The sequence below is a fragment of the Malaclemys terrapin genome, chromosome 16 (genome assembly GCF_027887155.1).
Source record: "Malaclemys terrapin pileata isolate rMalTer1 chromosome 16, rMalTer1.hap1, whole genome shotgun sequence".
In the NCBI taxonomy this organism is placed as follows: domain Eukaryota; kingdom Metazoa; phylum Chordata; order Testudines; family Emydidae; genus Malaclemys; species Malaclemys terrapin.
Window position 1 is genome coordinate 25,267,283 of NC_071520.1, and position 26,578 is coordinate 25,293,860.

The 26,578-nt window shown below is 36.8% G+C and overlaps 1 protein-coding gene across 1 annotated transcript in view; it reads right to left on the bottom strand.

Moving 5' to 3' along the window:
- Positions 1-948: 948 nt before the first annotated feature.
- The window catches only part of ATP6V0A2 (ATPase H+ transporting V0 subunit a2), a 30,674-nt gene continuing 5,044 nt past the window's right edge, over positions 949-26,578 (bottom strand). The window contains exons 3-20 of the mRNA XM_054005952.1: positions 26,372-26,469; positions 22,889-23,026; positions 22,263-22,363; positions 21,253-21,379; positions 20,299-20,381; positions 18,905-18,998; positions 17,140-17,352; positions 16,257-16,407; positions 15,181-15,320; positions 12,493-12,650; positions 9,818-9,908; positions 9,167-9,285; positions 8,169-8,379; positions 7,353-7,472; positions 5,968-6,075; positions 4,313-4,430; positions 2,882-3,053; positions 949-2,602 (exon numbers count right to left, since the gene is read on the bottom strand). Coding sequence (XP_053861927.1) covers positions 2,500-2,602; positions 2,882-3,053; positions 4,313-4,430; positions 5,968-6,075; positions 7,353-7,472; positions 8,169-8,379; positions 9,167-9,285; positions 9,818-9,908; positions 12,493-12,650; positions 15,181-15,320; positions 16,257-16,407; positions 17,140-17,352; positions 18,905-18,998; positions 20,299-20,381; positions 21,253-21,379; positions 22,263-22,363; positions 22,889-23,026; positions 26,372-26,469 — 2,345 coding nt within the window. The 3' untranslated portion in view covers positions 949-2,499. The remainder of the gene's footprint in view (positions 2,603-2,881; positions 3,054-4,312; positions 4,431-5,967; positions 6,076-7,352; positions 7,473-8,168; positions 8,380-9,166; positions 9,286-9,817; positions 9,909-12,492; positions 12,651-15,180; positions 15,321-16,256; positions 16,408-17,139; positions 17,353-18,904; positions 18,999-20,298; positions 20,382-21,252; positions 21,380-22,262; positions 22,364-22,888; positions 23,027-26,371; positions 26,470-26,578) is intronic.

Sequence of the window (26,578 nt, forward strand, 5' to 3'; positions counted from 1 at the left end):
GGTGCATTCCAAACCAAGCAACTGTGCCTGTAGAAGACACAAGATCAGAAGAGAGGCAAGGGGGATGGAGGAAGGAAAGCAGCAGCAAAGGGAACAGGACAGTTTATCCGAAATCCAAGTTTTTCTCTCACAGACCCAACAGCAGGCAGCCTTATCAGTTAAAGTAGACTGACAGTAACCCCATTACCTACCACAGCACATCCCAATTTTTTCCCCAGAATCCTCCTTTTGCTTTTTGGAGTCTTTTCACACTTTATTAGTAATGAACACTAATTCCTCAAGAAGGATTTTTCCTTCACTGTTTTACCTGGTTCTCAAAACCACCTGAATTAGTACAAAATGTCAAAATTCCACATAAAAATGCTTTCAAGGTACTGGTCTTTAACCATCAAGTAATTTTTGTTTCATAGCACTAAAGTTTGGGGAGGGGGTGTTGTTAGTTGTCTAAATTCCAGGTTATGACACTGCAGGTTTAGGAAATCTATTAAAAAGAATGAAAATGTAAACTAACAATCAGTTACTAACTCCAGAGTGTATTTTCAGGCCTTAATCCTGCAAAGAGCTCAGCCTCTCCTGTAAAAGTAACTGCAGTTTGCAGGACTGGGTCCTGACAGACACCCTGATGCAGCAAGGACTTTAAATATGTGCTTAACTTCAAGCCCTGAATAGTCCCATTGAAGTCAACCAAACTACTCAAACACATATGTAACTTCAAGACTTTTAAGTGCGTTGTTGAATCACAGCCAGAATGTTTTCAGATAGGCTGCTCAATGAAAGTCCAGACCCTACAATTCAAGTTAAAGCAAAAATCCTGTGTGGGATTTACCTATGTGATCTTATGTCTCCACTCCAACAATTCTGAATTTAACACAAAAAAAGTAGATCTTTAGTCGAAAATCTTCTCAATTAAAATAAAATTTAGAGATAGAACATAATGCATATGCAGGCTCTCATTAAGTGAAGCTTTATTCTTAGAAGAGGCCAGGTGGCCTGCTTGGGGTTGCACAAGAAGTAAGAAATGAAAAGACCTAAGATTCAGTAACAAATGTAACTTTTTACAATAGTGGGAACCTCTTAAAATATTGTAAATAAGAAATTGAAATATTACATAGGACAAAATTTTAGTGGTATAGTTTAAGAGCTGCAGGAGTTCATTTTAAACAATTAAATACAACCAAACACTGCAGAATATTAATTCTGCAAATGGCAATTAGATTTTATTTGGAATCAGTATGAAAGAAAAATGTAAATGTTAACTTATGCTGTTCTTATGGCACAAATGTCAAACTATTATGGTAAAATATCCCAATTTTCATTTTGATATAAAAAACGCAAAAGCACGGTCTCCTCCCTTTACATACACCCTTTTAAGTAACATTTCTTAAAATCAGTATAAACAACTTTGGTTCAATAACATCAGATAAACCAGTCACTCCAGTCAAGTTATATCCATAAATGTCTTTAAAGCCAAATATATACAGAATAAATTCAAGGCCTGATTCTGCACTCGTCATAAAAATATAGTTCCCATTAATGGGAACTTTGCATGTGAAAGGTCTGTAGAATGAGCATTTAATACACCATATTCTGCTATACAATTTGAGTCACCTGCTAAAGACATCATTAAGGCCCTGATCCTGCAAAATGGTCTGGATGGGCAATCCCTGCACCCAGCAGAGTTCCACACAAGTATAGGAGTCCACCCACACAGACCATTTAGCAAAATTGGGGCATAAGACTATAAACTCCTCAATGAAGGGAGATAAAAAGAACCATAGTTGGGTTTCCCCTACCTGCCCTTAATTTTTCTTTTATCAAATGAAGCTTCAGGATGTGCACTTACAAAGATTAAAGTAATAATTCTGGGCAGAATTCAAGACACAAGATTGTTTTTATAAAAACAAAAACAAAAAACAAAAATGTTGGTGTACTTTTAAAAATAGCCCCACAAGAGCATTTTATATTAGTATTTACCGGTTTATACTATTTTTGGTAATCTCCTGGGAATAACTACTGAAAACATACACTGTTTAATCTTAACTGCTTCCAGATTCCATTAGATGGTAAATTAAGTTAATGAGGGGGTGTGATCACATGAGTAATGTACAGTAATCTTGCTGTGTATTTTATATGATGAAACGAAAATTAAGGTCTTTAAGATCATTTAAAAGTATTCATTAAAGAATATAAACAGTCTCTTCTGGAAATAAAATACCTTTCTTATTTTTAGAATAAGCAACAAGATTATTTTTAGAATTATCTTAAAATTAATTTACATTAGTTTATTATGAAAAAAACATACATTTTATGCCTATATATTTTACAAGAGTCTCCAGATCTGCAATGTATTTGTATGAAGGAGGTATATTTTACAAAATTATTTGGCTACATTATAAGGCAATCAGTGAAAAACACATTTTTTCTACAAACTGTACATCAGTGAGATCTAATTACATGATTTGCAGACAACTCTGAACACTTCTGCTTATGCCAATAAAATTATGCAATATCATCTTTATTAAAATGTAAAAAAATGTGCTTAAAGGAAAAAGGAGTAAACTTGTAACCTCCACCGGTGTAGAACTTGTTCTGAAATTCCACCCTGTAATGAGGGGAAAAAAAAAATCCACACATTAATACACAGAGAACAAGACTAGGAGCCAGGAATTCATGAGATCTAATTCTGGCTCTAACACTGATGCCTTTAGGCTAGTTACTTAACTTTTCTGCCAGAGTCATTCGTTTTCAAAATATGCATTCTAAATTTTGGGCCTATCCTACCCAACAATGTCCCTTTCATAAACCAACGCACAGTTTGGGGGGGGGGGGGGGGGGGGGGGGGAGAAAGGGCAGTTTTTAAAAATTAAAAGTTAGCACTTACCAATGAAGTCGTACAGCGTGTAGAAAAGCAGAAAGACCTTCCATGACCAAAAGAATGAATACTGTTAACACAGCAAAGAAGGCTAAAACTGGAACTAACAGCAAGATTCCATATGCTGCATCCACACGAAGGCCCACTCTCATTATCATTGCCCACAGCACTTCTGATAACTCTACAAAACAAATGGTTTCCAAAATTACCTTTGGAAACATACACGTACCCAGTGAGTCTGTTTAACCAGTCTGCACTCCAGTTTCAATTATGTTACTGTGCTAGAATCTCCAGGATCAGAAAATGGAGCAAAAAATGTGCCCCTTTGAAGGAATCCAGTGTATATCACAAGACGCTCAAGGAACTAAACCTTGCACAATAATTAATATTTTTGTAACGGGTGGTAATTTGCATTCACCAGAACACTGAATGAGTAGTCTGTTTACTGTATAATCATATGTAATCAGGGCAGAATTATCTGGAGCTGCAGACGCTGTTTTGTTCTCTCAGGAAATAGCTTGTTTATAATTATAAACAGTCTCAGAATAAAATCTACTACTTACGACATCTAATTTATTAAAACCACAAATCCACTAACCAATACTTAATAGTTACTATTGCAAGTGATCCCAAGACACAGACCAGTGTTCACTACATTAAGATTTAAGTACTGAGATACATGTTGATCACATAGTTTGTTTTCTAGCAGCTTTAATTTCACACTGCAAAGCCAGCACACCTTTTCAGACAAGGTTTTTTTTTTTAATGTTTAGAAACAATATCACACTCAATAAGATTTTAATAAGCTCATATGCATACAACACATCACTACTTCATCTGTATTAATTCAGTGTAGCATAAAATACTTATATAATTTGGCTGTGAGACACATTCCTGAAATCAGAACAAGAATATAAAATATGAAAAGGTTAGGTGGTTTTTATGATAACTCTCTCATGGTCTCTCAATGAATAATTAAAGGGAAATGGGCAGTGTGTTTGGAACATAAATGCCCAGGTTCAGGATAGCTCTTAAGCACATACTTAACTTTAAGCCCATACTTAAGCATGTACTTAAGTCCATCTGTTTTCAGGACAATATTTAAGTGCTTTCTCGAATCCTGGCCACTAAAGGGGAAGACTTTAAATATCACATGACATAATATCACCATCTACAGAACCATTTTAAGAGTTACTAGCTGACAGCCCTTCACATAATCAGGAGTGAACAATGAAGCCATATACCATATGCAGCACTCCAAGTCACAATTCCACTTTTCAGTAAAATGTGCTTTCTATTAGTCCAGGTCAGTTCACTAGGGTTTTTTTTTTTTTTTAAATGACCAACCAGATAATTTCATAGCTAGAATATTCTAAAATGATCAAACAAACAACAAACCCCCATACAATATTAAAGTTAGATTGGAATACAAAGACTTACGTGCATGAGCAAGACTTAGTGCCCAGAGTCTCAGGTATGAAGCAGTGTTGGAGATGCATCCTAGACAGTATTCAATGGTATGAATAGTCTGATTCATAAAAACATCTGCAAAGTTAAACTAACAACACATATGTATGTAAATACACTTGTATACATTAAATCCATACTGTGGAGTGTGACAACGTACAACATACATTTGCAAATCCACTACAGCTTTTAGATCATTAAAAAAAAATCTATTTAAAGGTCAAATAAATTTTTATATAATTAAACCAGTGTATAAACTCTAAAAGCTTACATGCTGATTGCACTGATGATAAAAAAATATTAAGTTTTCTAGCAGGTTCTGTACTTGTATGACCAAAGAATATTCTGAAAATGCAAGTAGGCATGTCAATTACTCTGAATGCATCTTATATGAACATATAGTTCTGCCATACTATAATATGGTCTAATGGAGACCTGAGTTCTAATCCCAGCTAGGCTGTCCATTTACTGTGTTAAGACTGGGCAAATCACAAACTCTTTCTGCCTCAGCTTTTCCTGTCTCTAAAAGGGGGATAATTATTACTATCAACTGTTGTAAAGCACTCTGAGATCCTCAGATTAAGAGAGCTATAAATGGTAAAGGATAATTATTAATATAGTAATCTTGAGTTATGTTGGCTAGTACTAACACAAACCCAAGATCAGTAATTTTTCTGTAAATCCTGATATTTCTTATGAAACTGTGGTACAATTTGTGCAATGTCTTTCAGTAGAGCTCTCCTATTTCCTAGATATATTAGCCCTACAGAGGTTAAGTCCCAAATCTCCCAGTGAGAAGTTTTATACTAATTTTGCAGATGAGTAAATTGAGGGACAGAGTGTTTAGGAGTGTTAATCAACTCCTATTAAAGTCAAAAGCACGCAGATAACAACGCCTTAAGTGATTTGCCCAAGATTATATTGTATCAGTGTCAGGAACTTGGAGTACAGCTCATGACTCCAGATTTCCAGTTCTCACTAATGACAAGAGCACCGTGCCTTCCCACTGTCAAACTATATAGCATACTATTCAAAAAATTAAAATCAAGAGCCTTTTCTCTAGAGAAGAACCCAAGATGAAAAGAAAAGGAGAAAGTTAGAGTATATTCTCCTCTTTGTCTTGACTAAAGGCACCCAAAATCAAGTACCCATAAAACTATGCAAGAGAGCTTTGCTATTGCTTGATTAATCATACTTTAAAAGGAATGAATGTAGTCTCAGCTGCATGAGGCACTTTGTCTATTTCCCATTATATCAAAACCCAGGAACTCTAGTAAGCTGAACTGATACATTTTTGTGATAAGAAATGCAGCGCAGAACAATCACAAATAACAGAATGTAAATTGTATGCAGCCAACCAATCGGGCCATCTTTATAAAAGTCCCCTAGATGGCATTTTTAGAGGTTCCAGGAACTCAACCTGGTTTAGTGTATAGTATCAGGGGGTAGCCGTGTTAGTCTGTATCTACAAAAACAACAAGGAGTCTGGTGGCACCTTAAAGACTAACAGACTCCTTGTTGTTTTTGGTTTAGTGTATGGCAATTTGCCAAGTATCACCCCATACAATTTTCCACCGCTAACTTGCTTTTAGGCCATTCTTATCACAGGCGGTAGTTGAAAGTGTTACCTCTTCTCCATGCCCACTGTCTGAAGGGCTGCTTCCTTCCTCCACATCATGTGATTGCAATAGAGAAAGTTCTTCTTCACTTTCTTTTCGAACAAGTCTGTAGCCACTCTGCACAAAATGGAAACAGTATCAGTGTCAGTTCACTAACAAGAATTTTTGATGTCATTGTAATAGTTGCAGGTTTTTTTGTATTTATTTAAAGCAGACATTGCAAAAAAATTAAGACTCTCAGGATATGTGTACACTGCAATTAAAAACCCGCAGCTGGCCCGTGCCAGCTGACTCAGGCTCCGAGGCTTGGGCTGTGGAGCAGTTTAATTACAGTATAGACTTCTGAGCTTGGCCTGGAGCCCAGCCTCTGGGACCCCTGCAAGGCGGCACTCTGTGAGGTGGGTGGGTCCCAGAGCCCAGGCCGAGCTCAGAAGTCTACACGGCAATTAAACCACTCCGCAGCCCAAGATCTGCGAGCCTGAGTCAGCTGTCATGGGCCAGCCATGAGTGTCTGTTTGCAGTGGAGACATACCCTCGGGACCATAGAAGCTGAGAAAGCTGAAGTGGAAAGGCCCCATTATGCAAAAATAGACATCAATTTTTCTAATTTGCATGGTCATATCAAGCTATAGAACATTTTAGAGATCAATGCTTCTAGATACTTTCTTAATCTAAGAGAATTATTTCTTTACCCATATTAACAAATTTAAATGTATCTTACATCTAATGTAGTTAAAAGAATTTTGACAAATATAATCTGTGAAAATATCTAATTAGTGAGTTTCCCGCTGTGGTTTTAAAACTTTATTGTACACAATTAGTAAAAGTTTTATTCACACATCTATGACCAACGAAGTGTTACAGAAACAGCCAACAAATATAGCAACAAAGTGTTTCCTCTACTGATTTTGCAGCAATAGCTAAGTGCGGTTCCCAGAGCTGCACTAATATCTGCAGTGCAGCTAGCTCACAAACACTGAAAAGGCCCAATTCTGGAAATACTCACAAATCATGCATGCGAGGGTTTGTAGCATTGAGCCTATAGTTTGGAATGACAAAGTGCTATGCAAGTTGAAATTGTTGTAGTCCGATTAAATTAACTTTGCTGTTTTTTAAACATTTAAGAAATCTATTTGTTAGAAAGAGAAAGGTGGCCAAAATCATAACGAAAAGAAATTCTATGTTCAGGTTTCTAAAGGCTATTAAAAGCAATGAGTAAAGTGAAACAGTTATTGGATAATGCCTTTTTAGAGCTTCCCCAGTATAGACGAGAATGCTTTTTTTTTTTTTTAATTAATTTTAGCCAAAAGGATTTATAAAAAAATACCCTTTAATACAATGCTTGTCAATTTAGAAAATGCATGCTACAGGTATACAGTTCTTTCAATACGTACTCTGTACATTCCAATGCCTCGGCCTCCATTGTGCAACCAATACAAATAAAGTGGTTTTCCAAAAAGCATTACAGGAACAGAAAGCAAAGCAACAATAAATAAAAATCGCTGTAAAATAACCTGTTTGTGGGAGGGGAAAAAAGAAAAGGTGTTTAAAGATGAGTTCAGACAACCTCCCTCCAAGTACTTAAATCAATTTTTTATTAATGGGGAAGAAACAACTGATTTCCTTTAAGGCCCTGATTCAGCATTTGAGAAGTCACACTTGATTTCAGTGGATCTTAAAGACATGCTTAAAGTTAAGCATGCACATAAGTGTTTTGCTGATTCAGGGCCTTAAATAGCAGTTGTGGGTGCTCATCTTCTGGATTGGCCCCAAAAGGCAGGCAAGCTTGCCAATTTCCAAGCTTAAAAAAAATTCTTTTGGTACACAAAATAGCATTAAAAACTAAAAGAGAAGAGATAGTCTGTGCTCTGTTCTGCATCCCTTTTATTAAAGAGAATCAAAGCTAACCTGAGCAAGGAGTACAGGATTTTGTTCTAGAAATAGCAAGTGTGTTGGGGTTTTTTAAATCTACACAAAAGCTTAGATGAAGTTTAAGAGCAAAATGCTCAGTCAGTCATAATGGATGTGCTTTTTATTTATCTATCTTTTAAAATAATCCTGATACAACCTCTTTACTGTCCCCACACTAGAGGCAGACATTAGCTTAATTTAACATTCAGATAATACTTTTTGTTCAATCACACTATTAAAGAACATATGATCTTCTGAATTCTATCAACCTCCTTTCAGTTTATAAGAGTACTACTAACCTGTCCTGTATAAAAGGTGTCCATTCCACTAGTGGGAAATAGAAACATGTTAATAAATTGAATCAGAATGCTGGGAGCAGATCTGGAGTTTTCTGCAGAATAAGCTAGCCATTTAAAGATGATCATAAATACAAGATACCCAAAGATGCACAGCATGAATAAAAGTTCAGGAAGGAAAACCAAATAAATATTGTGCCTCTTCCTGAAATATCTAAAAAAAGAAAAAAGAAAAAGAATTAATGATGAACAACTTTTACATAGAAAGATCACATAGTGTCCAATTCTATAAGGTGCTGAGAGCCCTCAAGCCCTGTGGCATCAATGGAAGTTGAGAGTGTTCAGAAATAGAAACTGTATTAGAAATTATGAGCCAAATCCTGATTCTTTGAACTCAAAAGAAATGTTACCATGGATGTCAATGGTCTCAGGGCCTTAATAGAGGAAGCTAAAGTCTTTTCAATTAAAAGAAAACAAAAATTATTGCAAACAGAGGCCTGAATCCTGCATACACTTATGCAAATACTTAACTTTAAAGAACTGAATCATTCCATTGATTTCAATGAGACTACTCATGCCTTTAGTTCAGCATATGCATATTTGTAGGATTGGGGCCCAAGTAACAAAAAGAACATTAATGTTTCAGATAAAACCAAGGCATTAACAATGTTACACAGAAGAGGTTAGGAGGGGCCCAAAAGTGGCAGCTCCAAACCCATCCTTCTCTAGAAGCACAACATCTCACTTCTCAGAGGCTGCAGATTTTTCTGTATAACACCAGCCTTCCTATATTTTTCCAAGGAAATCAGGATCTCAAGCAAAAACTGACTTGCTTTTGTAAAGCAATTTTCATAGTCAATTCACATTGCCTTTGCTGAGTTCTCAAAAACATTCCAGTTCCTTCCAATCTCAGATAATAAATACTGATCAGAAAATGTCACATTTATTTGCTTGCATGTGTTTATTGCCACATTCATTTAACTTTAACTTCCCATACTTACAAGTGGTTAAAGACCCCCAGAATAACTCCAAAAGTCATGTGAGTCACTCCAAAAATCACAGACATTTTCATTTTGAAAGAATTTAAAAAACTGAGACGGTTGCTTGCCAGGTTCCAGATCTGAAGGGAAAATAAAAAATAAAAGAGAAATCAATAAGATGAAATAGACTTTCCTAAAATGCCTAGTTTGGGGTGTAACACAATCTCTCCTCAGGAAACCTGTGATAATTCTACACTACAATTAAAAACCTGCAGCTAACTCATGTCAGCTGACTCAGGCTAAGGGGTTATTTAATTGTGGTGTAGACGTTTGGGCTTGTCTATACCTCAATTCAACAGCCCCGCAAGCCCAAGCCCGAGTCAGCTGACACAGGCCATCCAAGGGTATTTAACTGCAGTGTAGACATACCCCTGAATTCTAATTCCAGCTAAGATTCCAAGCAAAAATGAGCTTGAAGAAACTAGTTACATCTCTCTCTGAATCACTAGAAGAGGATATCATCCTCATGGGAGAAAGGGGAAATGGAAATCTGCATTTACTCATAATATGTACCCTTACGTTTTGCCTATATACTAAGCAGTTGTCACACTTAACTTATGAGCTGTAAAGCACTGATCATCACAAATGGGTAAATTTAAAGAAAGCACCAACCGGATCTATGCCAAAAGGATAAACTCCATTGAACACTCCAGTAACATTTGGATCCAATGTCAAATATCGATTAGACTTCAAATCATCAAGACTGTAGCAAAAGAAACACACAATCAGATCCTGTTGCTTAAAAACAGTAAGCATGTATTGCTTTCACCTCTGCAGAATGTCCTTCCTACTTTCTTGTTCAGCAGAGAGAGAGAAAATAAATGGCTGATCTGAAGGTTGAGGGACGCATAAAGGGATTTCTCAGCACAATAATAGTAAGATAAACAGTCAACATATTAAACTGTTCCCAGGTAAATTAAGTACTGATTATAGTTACCAGAATGGCAACCCCTGAAAATGCTTTTCTATTTATCCACAGAACAGATGCAGTATGTGCAGTGTCAGCATAATCTCCCTCATACAATGTAGGTCAGCTCTGACCAGAAAGGACACCACTATAGGTGAGACACGTAGTTCAATAGCCATTCAGTTCTTGGCCTCTGTTGAAACTGTCAACAAAGAAGCTGGTTGTGGTGGTGTTTTTTTAATATGGCTAAATGTGCCCAAGAAATTTGGCTGAAGCTACCAATTTATTTCACATAATCCTCCAAACAAATATCACATAGCAACAACTTATGATCACTCTCAACCTGAGTGGACTCATACTGGTGATTTAGATAGGAAAGATTCCAGATTTAATTTCCAATCCCATAGCCATCCGAAGAGGAGAAGACCACAATGACTGTGGCCATGTTAGCCTAACCAGTCTCCTAGCACTGAAAGACCCTGCTAGCATAACGTACTTGACAACTCTGTCATTACCTGGCATCTTACCTGCAGTGACAGTTCTAATACCACGTGAGTTTGAAGCCTACAAGAGCTGAAGCATTCAAACTCTATTTTATCTTAAGCATTTCACTTTCCCCCTTTTCCTTTTTTATTTTTGACAAGGAGACGTCCCGTTTTTTTTTTTTCTATTTTAAGTGTGTGAATGTGTGCTGAGTGCATTTATGAATATTAGTACTTTCTGAATATTTATTAGCATTTTATGAATATTAACCACATGGCAAGGTGCTGAAGAATAACCAGCAGACTGAAGTTACCCTAGAAATTCTGCTTTGTAAAAAAATCAGAGCCTGCGTGCATTCTTTATTTTGGTAACAGCATTTACAAACTACCATCTATAATTCTTGCTTATCGAAAGTTGCTAACTATTGCATATTAGAAGAGCGATGTTAAAGTTTGTGTTCAGAAAGGAAACAGAGCAACCACTGTTGAAATCTAAAGAGGAAATTCCAATTTACTCTGAGGACATAGCTTAAAAGTAACAGTAATTTGGCTTTGATAATCAAAATATTCAACTTGCTAAACTGACTGCACTACCATGAGCAAAATCTTAATTGGGGTTTATAAGGGCTTGTCTACATTACCCGATGGATTGTCGGGCAGTGATTGATCCAGAGGAGGTTGATTTATCGTGTCTAGTCTAGATGTGATAAATCAATCGCCGAGCGCTCTCCCGTCGACTCTGGTACCCCACCAGGGCAAGAGGCGCAGATGGAGTCGACGGTAGAGCGTCAGCCGTCGACTTACCGCAGTGAAGACACCGTGGTAAGTAGATGTAAGTACGTCGACTTCAGCTACATTATTCACGTAGCTGCGGTTGCGTAACTTAGATCAATTTCCCCTCTCCCCCCCCAGCAGTGTAGAGGAGGCCTCAGAAAACAATTTCTTATTTTAGGGACCATAAGAATTGATTTTACTAGCTGATGGATTAGTTTTAATCCACGGTTATTGTCATTTTTTTTCTTTGACCCTATTTTGATCTTAGGTTAAACAATACAATAATCAAGTTTAGTTTAGTAGTGTGTGTAATAGTGTAACCTTAGTTACATTTTTGTTGGTTTTAATTTTGTTTGCTTATTTGCTTTTAATAAAATTTTATAAAAAGTATACCGAGTCATATTTCTTTCAATAAACAACCGGGCCAGAACCACTAAAAATCCTAGTAGATCATCTGACCGAAAAGGAGTGTAATCAGCTCCCCACTAAACTACTCTTTGGTTCTTACTGCTGTTTTGTTACTCTGGGATTACTCATAAATGTTGGGCTGCTATCATTGGTACAGATGCATGTATTTTTAAGACAATAAGCATTGATGTATTTCTTCTGAAGGGAAAGAGACCAGTCTCCCAGCAGTTACATAAATTTTGCAAACAAAGAAAGAGATGGGATTGGTCAAGAAACATTTTCCAGGAGGGTCATCAACTTGAATGCAGTATAAAATACTGAAATTATCCCAAATGACTAGAATTATTGTTTATACTGCACCATAATTGCATAAAGCGAAAAAGAGTTCTGTGGCACCTTATAGACTATAAAGTGCCACAGGACTCTGTCGCTTTTTACAGATCCAGTCCAACACGGCTACCCCTCTGATACTTGACATAATTGCACATTGTGCTTTACAGACAAAATAATGTGTCTCTGCCCCCAAATAATTTCTCAAGTACTACTGTTCAAAATAAGGGCATTTTACTCCTTTGGGAAGGATTTGGAACCTCTTAATGATAACCTTTTATGAAGGAATTAAATCAGTCTATTTAAGAAGGCAAAACAGAAGGGAATTATACAATGTTTAGAAAAGACTATTTGTTTTAATGGTATAAACAAAGCGTACCACTCACCGCCAAATCTTTTTTTCAAACATTGCAGAAATTTTCCATCCAGAACCAAATATATTTAATGACTTTGAAAAACAGTCATTATAGATCAAGCCAGTGTATACAGAAAACAGACCCATCAACAAAATTATGTATCTCCCTTCAAAGAATGTTTTCATGATCTGTAAATATTGGAGTACAGCACTGTTAGCGAGAGCTATATGAACTTTCATTATCTGCACATTTCCAAGAGGAGCACATGACCACATTAAAGTTATTATAAGTTAAAAATCCATATGAACAATTATTACAGGATATAAAGAAAACTAAGACAAAACCAGGGGGAAAATATCAGACAATCTGGATTGAAGACATCGTTTAATAAATTAGTGCCTCTCTTTAAAGACACCCAATTTGTATCTCACCTTTCATACCTTTAATATCGCATGATAGATTTGCAAGAGTTCTGTCACTATCACTACCTAAGATTTTTACAACAAATGTAGTCTGAAAGTCACATTTTTGCTTTAAACTAAATCGGTATATTTGAGGAACCTATATAGACTCATACATAGACTCACAGAATACAAACCTAGACCTTCTCTCTATCCTGGAGTCATTATACCACCAAATACTCTAAGAGCTTAGTTTATTGCTATGACCATTTTTCAGAATGCTAATGTGTTCATTTTTTGTAGTTGTCATTCATTTAATATCACCTTAAAAGGGTCTTGCAGGCCATATCAAGTCCATGCCTTACCCTGGACTAAGTTTGTCTCTGACAAGGCATGCACTCTCCATACACAAAAAAAGTGAGTCAACACTATACATGCAAATTGGCTTCATATTTTTGAGGACAATCTTTTTTTTTTTTAAATAATTAGATTTCAAGTTGATGATCTCTTTAAAACTATCCTGCAGCAAGTCTCATTTATGAGTAATGAAAATTTACAAAAACAATGGAAGAAATTAGCATTTAAAGTTTTCATTCTGCCCTCAAGTCAGCCCATTGCGACTAGGTGCTCCAGCACACATTGAGCAAAAATCAATGCAACAGTGATTGCAATGCCACTAAAGACAATGAACTTTTGCACAAATATAGCAGAGCAGAATTTGACCCATAATATGATATTTAAAATTTCACAACATTCTACTATGACTGAGTGAGTTAGGGATGCAGCAGCAGTCTTTAATTCACAATTTGATTGGCTCAGCTCTTGTCATAAGAACGGCCATACTGGGTGAGACCAATGGTCCATTGAGCCAAGTATCCTGTCTTCCGACAGTGGCCAATGCCAGGTGCTTCAGAGGGAACAAACAGAACAGGCTATCATCGAGTGATCCATCCCATCATCCACTCCCAGCTTCTGGCAAACAGAGGCTAGAGACAGAGGATGATGTTGCATGCCTAACCATCCTGGCTAATAGCCATTGATGGAACTATCCTCCATGAACTTATCTAGTCCTTTTTTGAACTCTGTCATAGTTTTGGCCTTCACATAGCCCAGCAACAAATTCCACAGGTTGGCTGTGCGTTGTGTGAAGTAGTACTTCCTTTTGTTTGTTTTAAACCTTCCTGCTACTGGTTTCATTAGGTATCCCCTAGTTCTTGTGTTATGTGAAGGAGTCCATAATATTGCCTTATTCACTTTCTTCACATCAGTCAAGATTTTATAGACCTCTATCATATCTCCTCTTAGTTGTCTCTTTTCCAAGCCGAAAAGTCACAGTCTTTAATCTCGCTTCATACAGAAGCTGTTCCATACCCCTAATCTTTTTTGTTGCCCTTCTCTGTATCTTTTCCAATTCTAATATATCTTTTTTGAAATGGGGGAAACCAGATCTGGACACCCTGTTCAAGATGTGGGCCTACCATGGATTTATATAGGGGCCTTATATTTTCTGTCTCATCTATTCCTCTCCTAATGGCTCCTAACACAGTTAGCTTTTTTGACTGCCGCTGCACATTCAGCGGATGTTTTCAGAGAACTATCCACAGTGACTCCAAGATCTCATTTTTGAGTAGTAACCGCTAATTTAGTCCCCACCATTTTGTACACATAGTTGAGACTATGTTTTCCAGTGTGCATTACTTTGCATTTATCAACACTGAATTTCATCTGCCATTTTGTTGCCCAGTCACACAGTTTTGTGAGATCCCTTTGTATCTCTTCGCAGTCTGCTTTAGACTTGACTATCTTGATTAATTTTGTACTGTCTGTACATTTTGCCACCAGTTTACCCCTTTTTCCAGATCATTTATGAATAAGTTGAACAGCACTGGTCCCAGTACAGACCCCTGGAAGACACCACTATTTACCTCTCCAGTCTGAAAACTGGCCATTTATTTCTACCCTGTCAATTAAAATGTGTTTATTATTTATTTATATTCCATTTAAATAATTCTATTTTGAAAAGACATCATATGCCTCTAGAAGGGGATTATCACAACATGCAAACTAGGAAATCCCGAGACTAATGATCACTACTGCCATCCGTACCACTACAGATTTTTAAAAGGAGGTAAACTGTCCTCTTGTAGCTAGTTTCTGACCAAGTTTCCTTATCCATCTGGACCAGAGTGAATAGTAGCCGTATCAACCAAAATTAGTATCTTATATGTGCGCAAAGAAAGTTTTCAGAACAATAACTGTCCTATTAAAATTATCTAAATACTTTTTTGTTTGGGATGGGGGGAGGGGGGAAGCTTACCTCATCTTGTGATCGCATTAGTCGAGGGTGGTTTTCATAGAGTACCATCAAGAGGGCAAAGATAAACATTAGAAGACCATGTCCAAAGTCTCCGAACATAACAGCAAATAAGAAGGGGAAGGTGATGATGGTGTAGAGGGCTGGGGGGGAGAAAAAAAAAAAAAAAAAAAAACAGCACAACAGACTCGGGTTAATTGCAACCATATTTATTGTGATATTACAATTATCTGAATTTTGCCTAATAAAGTTATACTAAATTAATATAAAGAGGCAGTTATATTCTCTAATGTAATCCTAAAAATGGTATGATGGAGTTCTACTTTTATCATCTCACAGTCACTCCATATCAAGTTTGTTGAGTTTACATATCCAAAGATGCTCGAGCTCTCAGCCCTACACACTTAAACTGGGTTGGTTCTGGCTCATGCAGGACCACACTAATGAGGATTCTGCAATTGGAAATTAGCTAACAATTCTGATTATAATGATGCATGAGCAAGAAGAGAATCCAGCTCTTTCCCCCACTGTTGTATTGACTCTACACTGCTAACATGAGTAAAAAATAAAGATTTATTTTTATCCGTAAAGCTAATAGAATCTTATCCTCATTGTCATGCCAGAGATGGCTGCAGCAATGCATCACAGACTCTGTATAGTTATTAAAGTACTTTGGGATCCTTCTGAATGACCGGCTCCATATTGGTGTAAGATCAATACCATAACTAAGGTTTCCCATTTTCATGATTATCTTTTCTTCCCAATTCTTCTCTCACAAAAGCAAACAAATTACCAAGACAATGGGTGCAGATATCATAATTAGCTATTGCCATCTTTCGCGGTGCTGAGAGAATACATTGGAAATCAGATCCTTCCTTGTTCCTCAGAGCACTATTTGCATTCTTGATAAAATACTGAAAATTAAAATTGGCCATTAACAATGGAATGTAGAAGTCACCATTTTCCTTTACTAAGGGCTTGATTCAACAAGATACTTAAGCACATGCCCTTTTACTGCTAGGAGAAATGAATAAATAATTAATGCAGTGCAAGATTTCATCAACTGTCAGTGGACAAACCTGGATTAACTTCTCTGTAGTTCCCAACTCCATAAGCATCAACAATGTTTTGGAACCCTGAAGTGAATTTATTGGTACGTATTAAAGTTGGAGGCGTTTCTGTTGTTGGTATGGTGTTCATGAATGAAGAGACTGCAGCTCCACTCTTTCTCTAGTTATAGAATGAAATGGGACAAAAAATAAATTATATTAAATCATACTGGACATGTACTTTGCTAACCCAGAAGAGATATTATTTTGATTTTGACAATGTCCACTGAAACAGAAATTGTAAGGTACTTATCTTCATAACAAACTTACTTTCTTATATCTGAGGTACACTGCAGTTTGAGTAACTTTCAAATCTGCAACAATCTTCTCAAGTGCACTAAGTCTAACATTTGCCTCTCTTTCTACTAGAAATATCCACAATGACCATTTTATACTTAAATCTTTTTACAGAAAGAAAACAAATAGTTACAGAATATGAAATTAGATAAGTAATAGATACTTATGAAACAAAGTCTAGATTTGCTATTACAAATAGTCTAATTTACTGTAACACCAAGCTTATTCTGACAAAGCTAATTTTATCATTTTATACTAGCCAAATTAGTGCCTTCTAGGGTGATTTCATATGGCCTTGTGAGCCAACTCATTCCTTGAGCCCGATCCTGCAGTCCATACTCTCAAAAAAACTCCCACTGATACCAACAGGGGTTCTACCCAATTACAGTGTTGGAAAGAGCCTACAAGGGCCCTTTAACCTCTGTAGGGAGTTGCCTATGTCCAGCTCTTTTCCCTCTCAAGTAACATTGTTTTATTTCTTTCCTTATCTTTATTGTTGGCTCAAAACATTCAAAGTTTTGAATTTGTGTGCACACAACCACATAAAATGACTTACTGATCCTTCCTCGAGTGCTCGACGCAAGTTTGGCAGATCAGCTACTGGGCACCAAACCTCAGCAATTAAACATTTATTTGTGACATCAAAACTGCACTGGTTTAGTACATGATGAATGGCTTTCATCTTCTTCACTTGGATAACCCAGGTATAAATGGATTCTGATGCTTTACATAATACTTGTCGTAAATAATCCTCAGTTTTATGCAGCACCTTTGTCAAAGGAAAAATTAATGGTAATTGAAAATGTAGATGGAAGTTTTACTACAGGAGGAGCACCAAAACTTTGCCCAACTATGGATCATATTGTTAACTTGCTAAGAGCCCCAAGGACAGAACTAACCTACATAAAGTGGAAGGAATTGCAGCTGCCTTGATTTTAATACAGAGATGCAGACCACAGAGACTATAGTTCTTACCAAATCATGTGCCATTCTTGATACAAGCAATCCATCACTTGGATCAAGATGCAGCATTGTATGGTGGAACGTGTCATCTGCACAAGTCACACTTATGTAGAAGAGGTGGCCAGTTGCAAGTCACAACGGAATTGCTGCTGAAAGTGGTAGTTAATATTATTATGGCTGCCCTTGAACTACAATAAACAGAACTGGCAAGATTAAGGTTCTTCCTCTGCAGGTAGATGTGCATGGGTGGGACACTGGTACCCAGGTGAAACTTCAGTGAAGTTAGCAGAGCACCATACTGGCATAACGGTAAGATTGGATAAAGCAGAATACATTAGTGGAGTCTAAGTATTATTTCCTCATCCTCCTTGTGCTGAACATTCTGAAAGTGAAGCCCAATTTACAGAAGCTCATGCAAGGCCTTGGAAAAGTCTGTTTTTTCTTTTTCAAGCATGACAACATCAACTCAGTCTTTTACAGTACTATGGTACTATGTAAAAGTACTAGTAGCTATTTTGCAAAAAAAGAGAGGAAAGAGCCTGGAGAAAGGCTTCATCACTGACCTTGTTCCTTTACTCCCTTTATTGAACACATCAAAATAAATATGTCACAATGTAATTAATTCATAAAAACAACTCATTACAAAAGAATTAAAAGATAAAGGAAGGTTTTTGAAAATGTAGGCTTAATTCTTGAAGTATATTTGTCATATTTTTAGTAAGAGTCTAGTATTTAAATAGTATTTAAAGTTTGGCAAAGCACTTTGGATATATGTAATTTATCAAATATTTATTAACCATCGAAGCACAGTACAACATTAACTAATTTAATCTCTAACATCCTGTGATAGTACATAAGTATTAACATCTCCATTTTACAGAAAGGGAATTAGATGAAGTGGTTAAGTTTCCTGCCAAAGGACACTGCCAGTGCAAGATCATAGATAGGAATTTAGGAATCCCTGGCTCACAATCCTGTGCTCTGACAACTAGCCCATGTTTCTCCTTCTATAACCCTGTTACCATCATTGTCCTTTTTTTGATAAGGTGTTCACGCAGGTCAACTCAACTCAGGTACAATATCTAGTTTTGAACCAGGTCATGATTTTCAAGTGACTTGCTCCTGGTCACATCCTACTGTCTCATAGTCCTTTGTTCTGACTGCTTTACCACACAACTACTACATATCTAAAAATCTCCAGTACCTTTTACCAACAACAGTTCGGGCACTTGAAAAAAATAAGTACACAGCATCAAATTATAGATGTATCAACATAATTAATACTGCAACTATGGGCTAAGTGGTTATCTATGCTCCAATATCTTCAATGAAGAAGGTACTAGTTACATTTTACTCACAACATGAAGATCCTGAATGCGAACATTTAGTCCTTCAATAACATCTCTGCGCTCCTCAGTGGTATTGGGATAGGGGTATACATGACAATGATAGCTGAAGGAAAAAAATATAGATGCCTGAATTAAACATCCAAGCACTTGAAAAAGATCTGTAAGGTGTAGATCAGCCTCTATAGGTTTGAGTCTTACCTCACCAAGAAAACATGTGAAAAATATTGAGAGGCCATAGATAGGTGATGAATTGGGTTGCTGTACTCACCACCTTTCCCTTTCACAGATCTTGGATCACAAGAAGTTTGGTCTCAGTCCCCATGTGCACTATAACACATCACCACATAATATGGCATGATTGGCAGTCACTGCCCAGAAGAGGGCCAGGACTAGAGAAGGACACTGCAGGTAAGGGCTAAGGATTGTTGTGGTTTTGGATCACGTCTGCACAGAACTTCGACATGCCATTGTTGTTACTCCCTCCCTAATTCTCAGAATTCACTCCATTCAATTATCCAAATCACCTGAATATTTTTATTAATTTCAGACAATTCACAATCTATTTTACTGATGGTTTTAAAACAGCGCTCTGTATTTTTGATTTAATCATAGTCTAGTAGATAGTTCACCGGACTGGGAGTATGGAGATCTAAGTTCTCTTCAGAGCTCTGCCCCAGACCATGTATGACCCTGGTCAAATCACTAACCCTCTCCGTGCTTCTGTTTCCATTTTACAGATGGGGAAACTAATGTACTTATCCTCCTTTGTAAAATTCTTCGAGAACTACAAATGAAAAAGCATTAGGTAGTATTTGTTCCCCCTCTATTGTTATTTGGCCTACTTAACAAAAGCAGAGATACTGAACCAAAGTACTGCCAGTGAATGGTTTTAAAACTAAAACAGGAAACTGCAAAATTAATCAAAAAAGACTGCTGCTTACATTTGACAAAGAAAAAAAATAAACAGGACTTATGAAAACACTAAACAGTATACAATTTGACCCCTTAAAGGCCTAATTCAAATTCCACTGAAGTCAATGGAAAGACTGGCATTTGACCTCAATGAAAGGTGACTGGCTCGAAGTCCTTTAGTCAAAATTCAAATAGGAAACAATAGAAATGTTAGCATATATCCAGTTGATAAAGTCACTCTTTAGTTGCATACTTAAATTAAATACTTGAATAGAGATCTTAGATAGAAGGATTTGGACATTTCTTTGTACATTACATAACTATAAAACTAGATAACAATTGGAAAAATAACAAGCAGAAATAATGAAAATTAAATCTTCAAAAATGTCCCATGAAATCAGCATACCCAAGTAATGAAATAGTCACCATAAGCAAAAACTAAACAACATTATTCAATATTCAGTAAAAATGAAATTAGTTTTATTTCTCACCAGTCACATATCTTCTTAACCTTCTGGCCAATCTGTTCACCCCAAAAGGATATCAAAAACACGAACCATTTTCTGATTTCACCCTAAAAATAAAGAAATAAATGGATGTTGTTTGTTTTAATTATGATTTATAATTCCACCACAATTTGACAATATTTGATTGCCAGTTACTCTTATTGGTCGAAAAGGCAAAATTTTACAAAATTTCTGAAGCAAAATAATGAATTTTGATAACAGGAGAAACACCATTAGCAGCATAAAATTCACATACTCTTAAAAGAGACCTGAAAAGGAAAATGTGTTGGTGCCTTTTTTTTCTTCTTTATGTTGGATTAACACACACCTTTTGAGAGGGGATAAAAGAGAAATCAATTTTTTTCTACTCTTTTTCTTATTCACCTTAGAAATATCTGTAGTACAAGAAAAGCTCACCCTTTAACAACTATAGTGTTACAAATTAGATCCATAACAATATTTTCAATAGAGAAAACAGTACAGCAGTGTGAGGCAGTCTTAACGTAGAATCTTTTAATGTTTAAAGTTTAGAGAAAAAAATCTTTGCAGATGATCAAACATTCCTTTATTATTGTAATAGCAGATTAAAAAAACTATATAATATTTAAAGCACTGTACGTGACTGGTTAATAAATACCTAAGTAGTCATTAATGCCATGTGCCTTACTCAGGATATCCTGCCATAAAACCATCACCATTTCACAATGAGACTCCACATATGTCAAGCTGAACTACAGAAACTGCTGATTCTTACTCCTGCAGTGATAACAGGATCAGGACCAACATCTGTTTTGTTTTAATTCCCAAGGATATTGAAAACTCATTAACATTCCCTTTTTATCTACTGCTGGACGACTAATGACCCTTCCCCTGAGAATCATCTTATCTAATTGTATGATGAGTAAACATAATGAAATGGTAGCTATGACGTTTACTCACTGTATCTGGATCTTCCAGACATTCATCCAGCTCTGCATAAGTAAGAATGGTATATCCTTTACAGACTCTCCATAGCATTTTTTCAAATGCTTCAATTTTTGCTTGGTGAACTAAACCAGATATAAATCTATATAAAAACAGACATGTTATAAGAGTAAACCAAAACTTGACAATATATTTTCTCTAAGACGACTAATGTTAATAATTTAGCATCAGAATTTTTATAGAACAAAATGTCATACCAAACAAATGCTAACCAATTTTCTTTTATTTCCACTCTACAATGTACAATACGCAAGCTTATGCCCAAATAAATTTGTTAGTCTTTAAGGTGCCACAAGGATTGCTCGTTGTTTTTACTGATACAGACTAACAGGGCGATCTCTCTGAAACCAATACACAAATAGTACATTCTACATTGGGAAGAAAAATGTAGAGTACTGGTCTGAGCACACATCTGTGAACCAGTTCAACAAATTCCCTCTGTACCCAGGTGCAAATTACTCAATTGTTCTGCACCTCATAGATTTTCCATTTGCAAAATGTGGTATTACCTACTTCACAGAAGAGTGGTGAGGATTTGTGTTTGTACATCACTTTGAAAATATGTATGTGTTAAGTATTAAACATTTTATTACTAGTTCATTAAAATGCTACGTAATTACCTTGGGATAAAAAAGGCACCACACTAGATCATTGCATTCTATTATTATACGCATACATTGTGCATAATACAAATGCTTTATCAGTTTAATGAAGATTTTTGGTAGTATTTTGGGGCCAATCCTACTGCTATTAAGTTAATGTCAAAATCTGGCCTGGTAAGTCTAAGACACAGTGGGACAGATTTTCAGCTAATATAAATTGGCATTGCTCACTTGAAGTAAATGGAGCTACACCAGCTGAGGATCTGGCCCAATATTTAGAGTAGTTTTACAACAGTGCATCAAGGCTTGATCTGCCACACTTGACCAATAAGATTTCTGTTCACGTATTTTAATGTTACCTACCCTAGCTTGGCACCCAGCCGATGCATACAAGTGTAGTCCACCAAAGGATCATTTTCTAAAGATGGGAATTCCTCATAATTGGCATGTAAACAGGATTCATACTGAGAAACAAAAGATACAGATAACTCTCAGAGAGTTCAATATTTTAGTCAATTTGATATCATAAAACCAACTAAAAATTCAATGAAAAAAAATGTCCCATATAGGATTTCAGACAAGCGAGGTTTCAGGATCTCAGGTAAACAGCCTTTTGTCAGCATTCAAAAATATTGTTGCAAAGATTCTATGACAGTATTTTAACCGCAACTTGTGTATATAAAAAGTCAAGTCATTCCTTCATCCAATTTCTACTAGGCTGCAATAAAAGCATTTCAATGACTAGATTCTTAACCTGTTAATTCTTTAGCGTGGGGCTGCCTTTTCATTGCGTATGTGTATACAAAGCCTAGCACAATGGGTTCGCAATCCCTGACTGGGATCTACAGGAGCTACACAATAGAAATAATAATAAAGGACAAGACACTGCATGATGTTGTAAAGACTGCCAAGTTATAGAATTACTAATATACTTATAAGACAGAATTTTCCCTGAAAATACAATCTTCCCTATGGAGTATACACAGTACCTCAACGGGTCTTTTGATAAAAGTTTGTGTGATCCGCAACATGTATGTATACTCTGTCAACTCAAGCAGGTTTTTCTTCAACTTTTCTTTGTTTTTAGTCACCTCCCTCAATTCTGTCTCGAGCTTCTGCAACTGTTCCTAAAAAATGGAAAAAGACACTGTATCACTTTCCCTCTCCATTGAAAGTTGGGGATAGTTATTTCTAATTATTTAATGCTTTTTACCAAACATGATCATTTAAAAAAAAAAAAAATCAAGGAGAGCATCAGAGACAGTTAAGTCTTCAATCTGGTCAAATTAAACAATATATGTACCTAAAATAAGGAATGTTTGACCATTTATTCTGATAATAAATACAGTCACCTGGCAGTCTATTTTTTACAGCTTGTTCTAGAACTGACATTTTGGCATCCCAATTAATTCATTTGAAAGTAAGAGCAAAGGAAACATTCCAAAAATTATTTGCTACTGGTTATATATTTTAATTTAAGTAAGAGCTACAATAAATCTTGTAATCTAAATCATCTGTGAAAAATGCCTATTAGTACATTTGGCAGAAGATGATGACAAGATACTGAAATCAGAATAACTTCCATCTCTGCTTAAATTATTTAAATCCTCAAAGAAGAAAGTTATTTTCAGTTGCAGAATAAATACAAAGACACATCCTTTATTTTCCTTCCTTTTCTCCCACATTCACTATCCAAAAGTGTCCAACCTGTTATCCAATCATCCTTTTGTTTTTATATTACATAGTCTAGGGCTCCTTTTCAAAAAAATTTATAATGTTATACTCAGATCCTGTAAATACACCCATGCATAACTTTACTCATGAATATTCCCATCAAAATTAATGGGACTGACAAAGTGAGTAACATAGATTCATAGATTCATAGATTCTAGGACTGGAAGGGACCTCGAGAGGTCATCGAGTCCAGTCCCCTGCCCGCATGGCAGGACCAAATACTGCCTAGACCATCCCTAATAGACATTTATCTAACCTACTCTTAAATATCTCCAGAGACGGAGATTCCACAACCTCCCTAGGCAATTTGTTCCAGTGTTTAACCACCCTGACAGTTAGGAACTTTTTCCTAATGTCCAATCTAGACCTCCCTTGCTGCAGTTTAAACCCATTGTTTCTGGTTCTATCCTTAGAGGCTAAGGTGAACAAGTTCTCTCCCTCCTCCTTATGACACCCTTTTAGATACCTGAAAACTGCTATCATGTCCCCTCTCAGTCTTCTCTTTTCCAAACTAAACAAACCCAGTTCTTTCAGCCTTCCTTCATAGGTCATGTTCTCAAGACCTTTAATCATTCTTGTTGCTCTTCTTTGGACCCTTTCCAGTTTCTCCACATCTTTTTTAAAATGCGGCGCCCAGAACTGGACACAATACTCCAGCTGAGGCCTAACCAGAGCAGAGTAGAGCGGAAGAATGACTTCTCGTGTCTTGCTCACAACACACCTGTTAATGCATCCCAGAATCATGTTTGCTTTTTTTGCAACAGCATCACACTGTTGACCCATATTTAGCTTGTGGTCCACTATAACCCCTAGATCCCTTTCTGCCGTACTCCTTCCTAGACAGTCTTTTCCCATTCTGTATGTGTGAAATTGATTTTTCCTTCCTAAGTGGAGCACTTTGCATTTGTCTTTGTTAAACTTCATCCTGTTTAACTCAGACCATTTCTCCAACATTACAAACATACCTAAATGTTTACAGGATCGGGGCCTTCATCACTGGAGTCAAGGCCAGCCCTAGACCAAATGGCGCCATAAACGAGGAGCGTCTTCAGCTCCCCCCCCCCATTTGTTAAACTTTTGAATACCTTATTTTTTATTGCATTTTTAGACCATTTCACTACTTTGTCTCACGATCTGTATGCATGATTTATCCCGGTCATATAAGACGCTAACAACAAAAACAGTACCCCAAGCCCAACACCCAAGGCGGCCTCCTGCCCCTAAATCCAGCCCTGACGGAAGTTACACCAACAGAAAATCTGGCCAGCTATCTTTTTCTAGCCCAGGATCTCTTTTGTTTTGTTTCATCTATACAAAGTACTGAATGCTTTCTCAATGCAAACTCTGCATGTTTAGACACTTGCAGAGTCCTTAGTTAAATCCCTACTTAGCTTGCAAGGAAAGGTAAGACAATCCCATATCTTACTAGCTTTTTTCACTAAAAAGAGCTAACATCTATATTCACACAATAAGAAATATTTAAAACTTTATAAGTTTGCCTCACTGATGCAAGAGATTCCCAATGTTTTAATTATTAAGCACTAAGGTTTGGATCCTTCAGTCTGCCTACTCCACTTTGCATTGTGTAGGCTTGATACACCACTGGCATCAGTACCATAAATTAGGGCTGCCTCTGTGCATCCTTAGCTTGTACCAGAGCTGGACAGCTCTTAATCAGAATTAGGTCCTAAAAGGTTTTACAGTATGAATGACTGAATTTTGAATGAGAGATTATAAAACATACCAGGGGTGGTCAAATTGCAGCTCACAAGCTGCATGCAGCTCTTTTACAGTGCGATTCACAGAGCCCCTTGCTCTCCCCTCATTCTCTGCCTACCAGACTTGGGGAGGGAGGAGCTTGGGGCTTCTGCCCTGCGGTGGGATGGCAGGGCTTCAGCCCCATGGGGCGCACCTGTGGGGGCTTGGGGCTTCAGCCCCAGCAGGCATCTCCTGTAGGGCTGACGCCTCGAGCCCCAGCAGGCTTGCCCCACTCTTAAACTTCTGAAGATTTTAGCATGTGGCTTGAAAGGCCAGTAAGTTTGGCCACCCCTGACATTCAACTCATCTCTGCATTTTACAAACAATTGTTTCTACCGAGATACTGTAAATAGAAATCAATTCAACAGCATCTAAACAAATCAGCTGCCTGCCTTTTGTGCATTCAGTGCCTGCTCAGCTTTCACATTCACAACTCCCACTGACCTCCATATGCTAAAGGACTGCAATATTGGGTACATTCCCAAAGTGACCTACAAGACTAAAAGATTACAGTCACACTAGTTAACAATTTGTTTGGGAATCCTGACAAGTCAGGTAAACCAGCATAGTCAGTATGTCAAAACAAGAGATGCCAACAAGCTCTGAGTTAAAAAGACAAAGAATTAAGAGTTAACTTTAGCTCTGCCACAGAAAAGCCCACATCAATACCACATCTGCACTCCAGTCTCTAGCATATCACTGGCTGAAAGAGAAAAAGCTACAGAGGGGAAAGCTTGAGCGCGAAGTAAAGAAATTTTTTTTTTCTAAGTTATGCCAACCTGATAGCAGCATTAAGCACAGAACGGTTAGGTTAAAAACATAAAGGTTAAATACCAAAAGGCACTGAGCACCTGCAGCATGCAGTTTAGTAAAGGAGAACAGCAAATTTTCAGGATTTGTTCCAAAATGAAGGAAAGCAAAATTCAGTTCCAAGATCCAATCCTACCCTTTCATTTCTGTAAAATTCTTTAAAGAGTTACCTGGATTTCTAACATGTGTTTAAGATGAGGGGCAGCAGGAGCAGTATCTCCTTCAGGAAGAGGAATATCCGCTTTCTTAATTTCTTGAACTAGAAATCCTGGAGTAAGAACAGAAACAGAATTGGAAAAAGAATTGTATTACGCAATGTTTTTCAAAACATATTGCCTAGATAACTTACTTGCCTGAACACCCCCTGAAAGCTACAG